The sequence below is a fragment of the Pteropus alecto genome, unplaced genomic scaffold (assembly GCF_000325575.1).
Source record: "Pteropus alecto unplaced genomic scaffold, ASM32557v1 scaffold370, whole genome shotgun sequence".
Lineage (NCBI taxonomy): Eukaryota > Metazoa > Chordata > Mammalia > Chiroptera > Pteropodidae > Pteropus > Pteropus alecto.
The window spans coordinates 748751-760799 of NW_006431075.1; the positions used below are offsets into that span (position 1 = coordinate 748751).

The 12049-nt window shown below is 43.5% G+C and overlaps 1 protein-coding gene across 2 annotated transcripts in view; it reads right to left on the bottom strand.

The window, feature by feature from the left end:
• Positions 1-12049, bottom strand: part of ARHGEF9 (Cdc42 guanine nucleotide exchange factor 9) — a 124511-nt gene that overhangs the window by 70136 nt on the left and 42326 nt on the right. For both annotated transcript variants that reach the window (XM_025038475.1, XM_015596262.2), the window contains exon 2: positions 261-452. In XM_025038475.1, the coding sequence (XP_024894243.1) occupies positions 261-452 (192 nt within the window). The remainder of the gene's footprint in view (positions 1-260; positions 453-12049) is intronic.

A 12049-nucleotide genomic window follows, 5' to 3' on the forward strand; every position in this document is an offset into this window, starting at 1 on the left:
AAGAATGAGAAAAAGAGAACATGAATATGAAAGTTGGACAGAGAGGTAGATAGAGAAATGGGAGAAAGAGAGAGAGAGAAATTGAGAAGCCCCAAGGAACAATTTCACTTGATGAACAGAATCTAGGAAGCCAGTTAAGCTCTCTTTCTTACATCTTGGGACTGTCACAGGAAAGGCCCAAGGGGGTTGTTGGTTCTTCACAGAAATGCCCTCTACTCTACCCTAAGTGCCCACACATGCACTATCATAGCTGGGCCTACCTCACAAATGTCCTTGAGGTGCTTGATATAATGACGCTCAGTGCTCATGATTTCATTGATGACATTGGCCCGCATCTGGTCCCGGTTCTGCAGAGGCCGGCCCAGACAGAGACAGTCTGAGTTGGGGTCCAGGTGCCCATTCTGCACGTCACTGGGCCCTTCCTCTATACCATCCTCTTGGTTCACCCAGAGCTGTGGAAGAAGGCAGAAAAAGAATGGATTAGCTTCCTTCTTTGAGAAGGTTCTAGCCAAGTAGAAAAAGGTTAATTTAAATTTGTCTGGTATTCAGAGAGCCTTCAACCAGAGATCCCTGTAAACTGAATGCCAGGCCTGGCCCTAGGGTGACTTGCTGATCCTAGGCATGAGTCTAATTCTCTCTATGCCTCTCTGTAAAATGGACAATGGGGAAAGGTAGGACTAAATCATTTCTAAGAGACTTCTTGGCTAAGGCGGTTTCAGAGGAGAGAAGAGTTATGGCAAGTAGAATTCATTCATGCTGGGGCATATCGAGTCAGCACAGATGAGTCAAAAATAAGGATTAAGCAATACATCTTACATGCCATAGCTGGATTATTGTCAATCACAGCACCTATGAGCACGGGGACCAAAGTTGGATACTGGAGTGGGCATATCAAAAACAGCGTTGGGCGTTGATTTCCATCAAAAGATGTGCAAATAATCATTAAATTTTTTTTGTAAAATTCCTTGGATGTGCAAAGATCTCTACTTCCTCAAAGTTGGAGTGGAGATGGTAAAAAATGTCTCCATACGACATAATAACAACAGCTGTTAACTAAACAATTACTATACACCAATCAGTATGCTAAGCATTTTCAATGAAGTTTATTATTCAGTCCTACTAGGCAGGTACCATTATTACCACCATTTCACAGAAGAGGAGATTGAGGCTCAGAAAAGTTCAGAAATTTGTCCTAAGTCACACAGTTAGAAAGTAGAGGAGCTGGGATAGGAGCCAGGCAAACTGACTCCAGAGTCTGTGCTCTTAATCATGGTGCTATCACCTTTTACCGCTGGCTCTAAGGAAGACAAGAAAGGAGTAGGGAATGGCTTAGGACAAGGTAAGCTGAAAATTATTAGACTTGTCAGAATTAGATACAGTTGGTAGAGGTTGAGATTAACCATTTCAAATCATGAAGGCAAAGGGATAAAGGAAAAAACCTCCATTGGAGAGGCTGGGTAAGAAGTCTCTTGATCTGAGATGACTTAACTTAAATCAGGGACATGGCTAATTTCACTCCAGTCCTAAGAAGAAGGAAAAATGGAGGGGAGGGGGAAGAAAGGGTGAGAACCTGAGAAGAGTGGTAAGATCTTCCAGGGGAATTAGCCAAACAGCTTGCCAGTTTTCTCAACCACTTTATTCAACAATCCATCTTTCTCCTCCATACTCCCAGCTTTTGTCCATATTCTAGCCCCAAGAAGCTAAGACACAATTTAGATGCATTCCTATTTCTGGCTCCAGAAAACCCTGTTGGTGGGTGGCCTTAGTGGGACAGAGGCTTTGGGATAAAGCTAGAGGGACAGTAGTTACTTCCCAACTCTATGTATTCTCCCCTCTCCCTTTGCCTCACAGAGGGTGGGGAGCATAGTTACCATTCACGAATTTAGAGATGTCACCAGCATATATTCTACTTATTTGCCACAGTCCTAAGCAAGTAGTACTCACTCATTTTAATGTATTTTGCATATACCGCCAAATGTAAAAAAATATATATATCTCCACCCAGAACCTCTTTCAAGCTTCCAAAGGTGAGCTTTGGGTCTTCGATATGCTAATAGCTGCCCTTTAATAGAATCAATAGGCAATGATGAGGGATGATTATTCAAGAAACATATCTGTTCAAAAAAGTGATTCTAAGGCACTGAGGCAAACACATCATATACATGATACCATCCATTTGTAACAATAAAAACTTCATCCTCTAATAATCTGTTAGTTTTTCCCAGCTTCTCACAAAGCAAGCTAATTTCTGTTATGAAATGGGTACAATAGGTAAGTCTTTAAAAGATAAGAACCATTTCTTTTCTTCTCAGGAGTTTAAAATAGTCAAGTCAAAATAAAATATTGGCTTTCGGATGGCTGAAATGAGATGATTCTTTGAAACAGTTCCAGTGGGAAGGAGCCCAGAATATTGGCAGGGGGTGGGATGGGTAAAAAGATGGGTAAAGACAGAACTAAATTTAGATTCAAGCCATACTTCAAATAACAATGAAAGGGAAGAAAGGCAACTGCAACTAGGTAGATGCAGATTATACAAAATCCAGTGGTGAAGCTCCTTCTGGCAAGATCTAAAGGTCTGGATGGCAGGACCCTTCATAAGGAGCTTCTGAAAACATAACACCTTAATCTACTACACTGCAACAACCCCATAAGCTCACTAGTTGGGTTAAGATGCTACTTTAATGTGAAAGAATCACTGGTAGATTCATTCATTAAGTCTGTGTTAAATGTTTACTATGTACCAGATACTGGAGATACAGCAACAATAAATCATAAAAATCTCTGTCCATTGTGGAGCCAACATTTAAGGGAAGATGTTTCTTAGCCTGTAAAAAGTTGTTATGTAAGGCACAATTGTGCTGCAGGCCCAGGGTCCAAAAAACTGTCCCCTGGGTCTGAGGCTATGAATTTCTGGTGTAAACTCTATGTTCTGTTCTTGAAAGCTTCCTGTTTTGTGTAGATGAAAGCCTTTGTCTGCCTGCATGTCAAAGTGCATTGACACAGGTCAGCCCATGAGCTCATCTTTCCTGGGTTCAATGTCAGCCCAGAATACCGTATCAACCCCCTGACCAACTACCTGTGTAGGCTAATGCATACCTGTTCATAAATGTTTTACATCGACACTGCAATTAGTGCACATGGGCTCCTGGATGACAAGAAAGAAGACAATGGCCAGAGTCTGGCAAGTTGGAAGGCCTTCCTGGAAGCACTCTCAGAGTATTTGAAGATTATTTTCTTCAGCCTTCATTGAACTCTAAGCAAGGTTTGGTTAATGCAGCTGAATTTAGCAAATACCTACTTTGGAACTATAATGTGCCTAACCACTAACTTTGAGAAACATAAGAGTGAGCAAGACAACTGACTACTGCCTCCTCCCTCAGTTCTTGGGAGTCTTTTCCAAATCAGAGAATACCTCTGGTCCTCATCTCTTCCTTTTCCATGCCTACTGCCATGGCCGCCACTCGCTAGGTGAGTTCTGTGGGTGATCTCCCAGCTCCAATCCCTCCCACACACCAATTTCCTTGACTATCACTTTGACTGGCTACTCCTATACGCCAAAATCTTCAATAGTTTCTCATTCCCAAGTCCAAATCTCTTACCCTGGAATTCAAATATTACCATAATCTGGCTTCAATCTGCATTTCCTTTCTTACCTTCTACTATGCCCTTCAGGAATACTGGGTGGGTTCCTTCCAAACTGGACTACTGTCTGCCTTCAAATACTCCAAATTATGGTCTTTAATCCCATGCTTAAACATGGAAATTACATAGTTCAGAGGTTTTCAAACACCTAAATAACAATAAACCAATATTTCAAATTCCTGATGAAGAAACTAAGGCAGAGGAGAAATGACTGCCAGAGAGTTAGCAACATTCCCAGATCTCAATTTTGATATGCCTTTGTATTTTTGTATATATTTTTCATGTTTTTCTATTTTTTTTAATTACATAGTTGACAGAGGAATACATTTGCTTTGTAAAAAGTTAAAATATAGATTGGATAGGAGGAAGATGGCGGACTAGATAAAAGAAGAGTTTGTCTCCTCCAAGGTCCGCATTGATATTATGACCAAATTATAAAATAATCAATCACCTGAACTCCAGCTGACTGTAACACCTATGTCTGATAAAATAAAGGAGCTACATTAAAGCTGGTAGTAGCAGCAAAGTCACAAATCGGGCTGGACCTGCACCCACCAGTGATGGAGGATCACTGGGAGAGAAAGCGAGACTGCAGAGGCTCTCCTGAAGGAGAGGGGCATCCCGGTCTCATTTGGGGGATCCCCAGCCCAGGGTCCCAACTCAGGGAAGAGGAGATTCCAATAACTTTAACTGTAAAAATCAAAGGGGATTCTGGCCGTCTGAGTGAGACGGAAGGAGACTGAAAACCTAAAAGCTCCTCTGAAGGACCTACACACAAGCTTTCTGATTTGCGGACACTCACCTGGGGACACCGGCGGTGGGTCAGACTCACACGGGATTCATACCGAGAAAGTCTGCATTACCGGGCACCAGAACAAGGGCTGAAAAGGCAGCCACCTTTGTGCCTTAGTCCCGCCTCCCCCCCACCTGGCAATCTACAGACCACTCCAGCTTGACTGTGCAGACCCCTCCCACAAGGCCATTAGGAAGCACTGGCCTGAGGGGATCAGCCCACCCCACCCAACCTGCAGATCGCCTAGGGCTTTTGTTGCTGGATGGTTGCCACACCCTGAGCTGATCCAGAGCCAACCATTCCAACTGGAGGCCAGCACTGTGAACGTACATTTCCCAGATAGTTGAAGGCAGATTACTGCTGCCAACATGAACTTGGGTGGATCTTGGGGATCTGTGGGCCTGTCTCAGACAGCAGCTGTTCTTGCTGTGATCTGAGACTTCTGTGGGAACTTGCAAATGGTTACCAAAGTTGCAGGAAGACTGACTCCGTATTGATCTGACTGCCATTGTGTCCCTGAGAACCGGCCCCATCCTACCCACATATTGCCCTAGGAGGCCCATTGACAATGAACTGCCACAGTCCTGCCCTTCCCACCTCCTCCCAATCAACACAGGCAACAAACTTTGGCTAGCAGAGGGCGGGCACTGCACAGAAATCAATGGCAAGCAGACCTTTGATGCCTGAAAGAGTTGCAGATTGTGTCTTGGGAGCACAGGGGAATGTGGGACCGCCCCAGATAGCAGTTGGTCTAACTGATCTGTGACTACGGCGAGAATGCCCAGGCACAGAAGTTGCAGCAAAACTTAGGCTGTATTGGCCTGATAGCCCGTGTCTTCCTGACATCTCACTTCACCCAAGCCACAGCGTGTCTGCAGCCCATTGACAGGCAGCCTCCCGTGAATTGCTTGGCTCTGGGGTCATGCAGTCTGCACAGGCAACAGACCTCGCCTAGCATAGTGAGCGCATTTCAGGGAAAACACTTGTGTGAAGACCCCTGCTACCTGTATGAGTTTCAACATCTCTTGAGATTGCAGGGGTCTGTATTGGCCTGATGGCCCTTGACTCCCTGAGCTACTGCCCCATCCAATACACAAAGTGCCCGCCTCACATAGATAGGCAGCTGCCCCTGCCCTGGGGTGGCACATTCAGGCCCAAGGTAGGCAAGAGCTAAACTTGCAACGATTGGAAACTTGTATAGGAGCCACAGAGACAGCATTGGCACTGCGGTGGCAGGGGTAAATTTACTCAATAGATCAAGAGACTCCCAGGGTACCTGCGCAACCCAACACGCATACCATCCAGAAGCTCTTCTAGTTTCAGAGACTTATAGGCAACTGATAGGCAGTGTCAGGCCTTGAGGAGCACTAGTCCCTCTGCTAAACTGCTCTAGGTCAGGGACAGGGGATAACCAACCTCTGCCTACAGTATTGTCTCTTCCACTTATCTATAGATCCAGCATAGGCAACAACCATTGCGGATTGCTTTGTAGTTCCCACAGGGTAGCCCTGAGCAATCAAAAGCAGCAGCTGACCTTGGCCTATGGAGGAGCCCCTTCCAAGGGGCCACAAAACCAACGCCTCCAGAGGCTGGCACCAAACCACCATGGAGCAACTCTTCACTAGTCCCATTAGCGGTACATACAAAGGGCGGTTGCAACAAGTACACAAGCCTGCTAGGGAAAATCTCACTCAATGGGGTCAGCCCCCACATAGCAACTTTTACCCTGTGGGTGCAGCCAATTCCCACAATTAGTCAGCCTGAGTGTTAATCACATCCAGTGATTTGCTAACAACAATAAAGGCTTGGTGACAACAGAAGATCACACACAACCCACACAAAGATCACGTTCAGAGCCCCTGGCTTAGGGGATCAGGGAGAGTGGGCCACTGGGCCACGCAGGACATCTTACATTTTAGGCCATCTGGCCAAGGCTGAGAGACAAAACAAATATTCCTGACACATAGAAACAAACACAGAGAGGCTAATAAAATGAGAAAACAAAGAAACATGCCACAAATGAAATAACGGGAGAAAACGCCAGAAAATAAGCTAAATGAAATAGAGGCAAGCAACCTACCACAAACAGAGTTCAAAATAATGGTTATAAGGCTGCTCAATGAATGTATGGGGAGAATGGATAAATACAATGAGACTATGAACAGAGAGATAGTAAGCATAAAAAAGGACATAGAAACCATAAAAAATAACCAGATAGAAATGGAGCATACGATAACTGAAATAAAGAATACATTAGAAGGATTCAATAGTAGATTGGACGAAGCAGAAAATCGAATCAGCAAACTGAAAGACAAGGTAGCAGAATACACGCAATCAGAACAACAAAAAGATAAAAAGAGGTTAGGCGTGGAGGAGGAGGAGTGAGGTAGATGGGGTAAAGGGGGTCAAATATAGGAGGACAAGGGGAGAGTGAAGTGGGTAAAGGGGATCAAATATATTGTAGGTGAAGGAAAGTGGACTTTGGTAAGCACACAATAGAATATACAGATGTTAAATTATAGTGTACACCTGAAAATTATATAATTGTAGTAACTAATGTTACCCCAATAAACTTAATTTTTAAAAAGTTAAAAAAAAGAATAGCAAAACTGTCATTGTATCTTTTTTCTCTCCATTCATATGTAAACTTCCCAAGAAGCTCTTGCATCAGATAAATCTTGGCACACATATTTTGGCAATTAATAACAGGTAAGGAAACTTTTTTCTTCTTAATTTTTGCTGGGGGCAAAGCAGCAGTAGTTTCCAGACCTCTGGAAGTTCCCTAAGACCGGCAGTTGCTATGGGCTGGAATTTTCAGTTCTGGCAGTATTTCCACATTTGTTCTATTCATAGGGCTGTTATTTTCTGTTCTTGAGGTTTAAGAGAGAAGTTAGATCTCTAACAAGGACATTATTTTTTCCCCACAACTCCAAGCAATTACTTCTGCATCATTTCTTCCCTTGCTGATCCTTCTTTTTGAAGTGCAAATAATGTCCTTCATAATGCTGCAAGCATTTGGACCAAGATGACAAATTCTTAGTTAAAGCAATATTTCTATACCTGTGAGAGCATTTCACACCAAATCAATGCATCTCAAAGACTTCTGTAGGTTTTAATAAGCCTCTTTGCCATTTTTTTTTTTACCAAGAGGGAAAAGCATGGGTGTATGATAAGGTGATGACAATTGTGGTAGAGAGAAGAGGCAGAATGGTGTGTGTGTGTGTGTGTGTGTGTGTGTGTGTGTGTGTGTGTATACAGTGTGTGTGTACATGCTTTTGTAGTTGGGTAATAGGTACTCAATAGGTATCAGTTGTTTTTCTTATTATCATTATCCTTATTTTTATTACTGTTTTATTAGCCACTTATGGAATAATGGCTTCTTTCTGAAATAATACAATAAAGCTGAAAGCCCATTGGCCCTAGTCTACATGTTAATAACTATCTGCCAGTATAATGGGGAAAATATGCAAATAAATATGGTAAATATTCTCCATGACAGCTGAGGACATCTGGATGTTCCATCAAAATCTGACCTCAACCTCTTGGAGTTTGACTTAAAAACAGAAAAATGCAAAGTTTAGATTAGATGAATAATTGTATACCTGTTTTTAAAAAGTTCCAGGCTTAACAAACAATTATTATAAACATAGTCTAATAATTGAATTTTATTTTATTTGTTGCTCACACAAAAAATAGATGTTTTAAGCAATAGTTTTTTTAATGTTATCTCATCAGAAAAAAAGAAACTACTTATTTATTAGCTTTCAACCTACAGTGAAATCATAGCTGAGAGGGGAAAATAGGCTAAATTTCTCTTTTATTAAAATAAGATAAAATATCGAATGGAGGAAGATGGCGGACTAGGTAGAAGCAAGGTGCGTCTCCCAGGTCCACATTGGAATTACAATCAAATTATAAAATAATCCACATGGAGAATCACCTGAAGTCCAGCTATCATAACACCTACATCTGGTCATATAAAAGAACCACATCAAAGCTGGTAGGAGGGGAAAAGCCACAAATCAAGCTGGACCAGCACCCATGGGTGGTGGAGGATCACCGGGAGGGAGAGCGAGGCTGCAGAAGCTCTCCTAAAGGAGAGAGGGTTCCTAGTCTCGTCTGGGCTCCCAGCCCAGTGAGGAGGAGATTCCAATAACTCTGACTGTAAAACCAGAGAGGATTCCGGCCATCTGGGTGAGACAGAAGGAGAATGAATCCCTACACTTCCCTTTGAACGACCCATGCACAGGCTTTCTGACCCATGGACGGGCACTCACTCCGTGAGTCAGAGGCTTGCATAGAATTCATTCTGAGAAAGTCTGCATTACCTTGTACCAGAATGAGGGCTGGAAGGGCAGCCACCATTGTGCCTTAGAAGAGCTCCCCTACAGGGCAATCTACTGACCAGCCAGCTTGACTGTGCTGACTCCTCCCACAGAACCATTAGGAAGCTCTGGTCAGAAGGGATCAGTCCGCCCCACCCAAACTGCAGATTGCCTGGGGAATTTGTTGCTGGATGGCTACCAAGCTCTGGCCTAATGCAGGGCCAAGTATTCACAGCCTGTGGCCAGAGCCTTGTTTCCAATCACTCAGCCCCCAGCTCTCTGAGCCACATTTCCATTCCCAGCGGGCGACCAGTGCTGTGAACCGCATTTCTGAGATAGGGACAGGCGGATCACTGTTGCCAGCGTGAACTTTGGCAGATATACAGGAACTGTGGGCCAATCCCAGACAGCAGCGGGCTTGGCTGTGAACTGGGACTTCTGCGGGAACGTGCGAACAGTTACCAAAGTTGCAGGAATACTGAGGCTGCATTCTTTTGACAGCCATTGTTACTCTGAGACCCCACCCCACCCTACGCACAGATTGTCCAAAGCGACCCACTCACTGACAGTGAACTGCCACAGCCCTGCCCCTCACCTCCCCTGAACTCGCAATCCACACAGGCAACAAACTTTGGCTAGCACAGGGCGGGCACTACACGGAAATCAGCATCAGGCAGACCTTTGTTGCTTGCAAGAGTTGCAATATTGTGTCCTGGAAGTGTAGGTGTCTGTGGAACCACCTCAGACAGCAGCTAGTATTACTGTGATCTGTGACTACAGAGCAGAAACGTCCGGGCCCAGAAGTTGCAGCAAAACTTAGGCGGTATAGGCCAGACAGACCTTGTCTCACTGAGATACCGCTTCACCCAAGCCACAAAGTGCCTGCAGCCCATTGACAAGCAGCCTCTTGTGCCCTGCTTGGCTCTGGGATTGTACAGTCTGCGCAAGCAACAGACCTTGGATAGCACAGTGAGCGCGTTTCGAGAAAACCAGTTGTGGACAGACCACTGTTGCCTGTACCAGCTGCAATATCTCTTGAGGGGATTGCAGGGGTTTGTATTGACATAACGGCCTTTGACTCCCTGAGCTTCTGATCCATACAATACACAAAGTACCTGCTGCACATTGATAGGCAGCTGCCCCTGCCTGGGGGTAGCGCATTTAGGCCCAGGGTGGGCAGCAGCTGACCTTGCTACAAGTGGAAACTTGTACAGGGAGGCACAGAGACAGCGTTGGCATGTTAACTGACACTGCAGTGGCAGGGAGAAGTTTACTCAATAGACCCAGGAGACTCCCAAGGTCCCTGCACCACTCAATACATATACCGCCCAGAAGTTCATCCAGTTTCAGAGATAACCGGAAACTGACAGGTAATGTCAGGCCTTGAGGAGCACTAGTCCCTCTGCTAAACTGCTGCAGGTCAGGGATGGGGGATAACCGACTGCTGCCTACAGCGTTGTCTCTTCCACTTACCTATAGATCCAACATAGGCAACAACCATCTGTGGATCACTTTGCTGTTCCCACTGGGTAGCCCTGAACAATGAAAAGCAGTGGCTGACCTTGGCCTATGGGGAAGCCCTTCCCAAGGGGCCACAAAACTAACGCATCAGGAAGCTGGCACCAGACCACAATGGAGCAACTCCTGACTAGTCTCATTAGTGATACACACAAAGGGTGGTTGTAACAAGTACACAAGCCTGTTAGGGCAAATTCCACTCAGTGGAATCAACCCCCACATAGCAACTCTTACCTTGTGGGTGCAGCCAAGTCCTGCAATTAGTCAGCCTGAGCATTAATCACATCTACTTATCTACTAACAACAATAAAGGCTTGATGACAACAGAAGATCACACACAACCCACACAAAGATCATGTCCAGAGCCCCCGGCATAGGGCATCAGGACGAGTGTGCCACTCAGCCACACAGGACACCTTCCACATTAGGCCATCTGGTCAAGGCTGAGAGACAAATCAAATATTCCTGACACATAGAAATGAACACAGAAAGGCTAATAAAATGAGAAAACAAACATGCCACATGTTAAACAACAGGAAAAAACTCCAGAAATAAGCTAAATAAAATGGAGGTAAGCAACCTACCAGTGTCAGGGTTCAAAGTAATGGTTATAAGGATGCTCAACGAACTTATGCGGAGAATGGATAAGCACAATGAGAACCTCAATAGCATAAAAAGGACACAGAACCCATAAAAAAGAACTAGACAAAAATGAATACAATAACTGAAATGAAGAATACACTAGAAGGATTCAACAGTAGATTGGACGAAGCAGAAGATCGAATCAGTGAATTAGAAGACAAGGTAGCTGAATATACCCAAACAGAACAACAATAAACAATAAAAAAGAATTTAAAAAATGAGGATAGTTTAAGAGACCTGTGGAATAACATGAAGTGTAATAATATCCATATCATAGGAGTACCTACAGAGAAAGACAGCAAGATATTGAGAATCTATTTGAAGAAATAATGACAGAAAACTTCCCTAACCTGGCAAAGGAATTAGACATACAAGTTCAGGAAGCACAAAGAGTCCCAAATGAGAGGAATTCAAAGAGGCCTACACCAAGACACATCATAATTAAAATGCCAAAAGTCAAATACAGAGAATCTTAAAAGCGGCAAGAGAAAGGCAGCCAGTTACTTAAAAAGGTACCCCCCTATGAATGTCTGCAGAGTTTTCACAGGAAACTTTGCAGGCCACAAGAGACTGACAAGAAATATTCAAAGTTATGAAAAATAAGAATCTACAACCACAAATACTCTACCCAGCAAGGCTTACAATTAAAATGGAAGGTGGAATAAAGAGCTTCCCAGACAAGAAAAAGCTTAAGGAATTCATCACCAACAAGCCAGTATTACAAGAAATGTTAAAAGGTCTTCTATAAAAAGATAAGGGGTAAGAAAGAAAATAGAAATAACAAATATGAATAATAAAATGGCAGTAACAATGTATCTATCAGTAATCACTTCGAATGTAAATGGATTAAATGCTCCAATCAAAAGACATAGGGTAACCGCATGAATAAGAAAACAAGATCCATGCATATGCTATCTACAAGAGACCCACTTCAGATCAAGTAACACTCATAGACTGAAAGTAAAAGAATGGAATAAGATATTTCACACAATGGAAACGAAAAAAACAGCTGGAGTAATTATACTTTTATCAGATAAAATAGACTTTAAAACAAAGGCAATAATAATAATAATATATAGATAGATAGATAGATAGATAGATAGACAGATGATAGATAGATAGATAGATA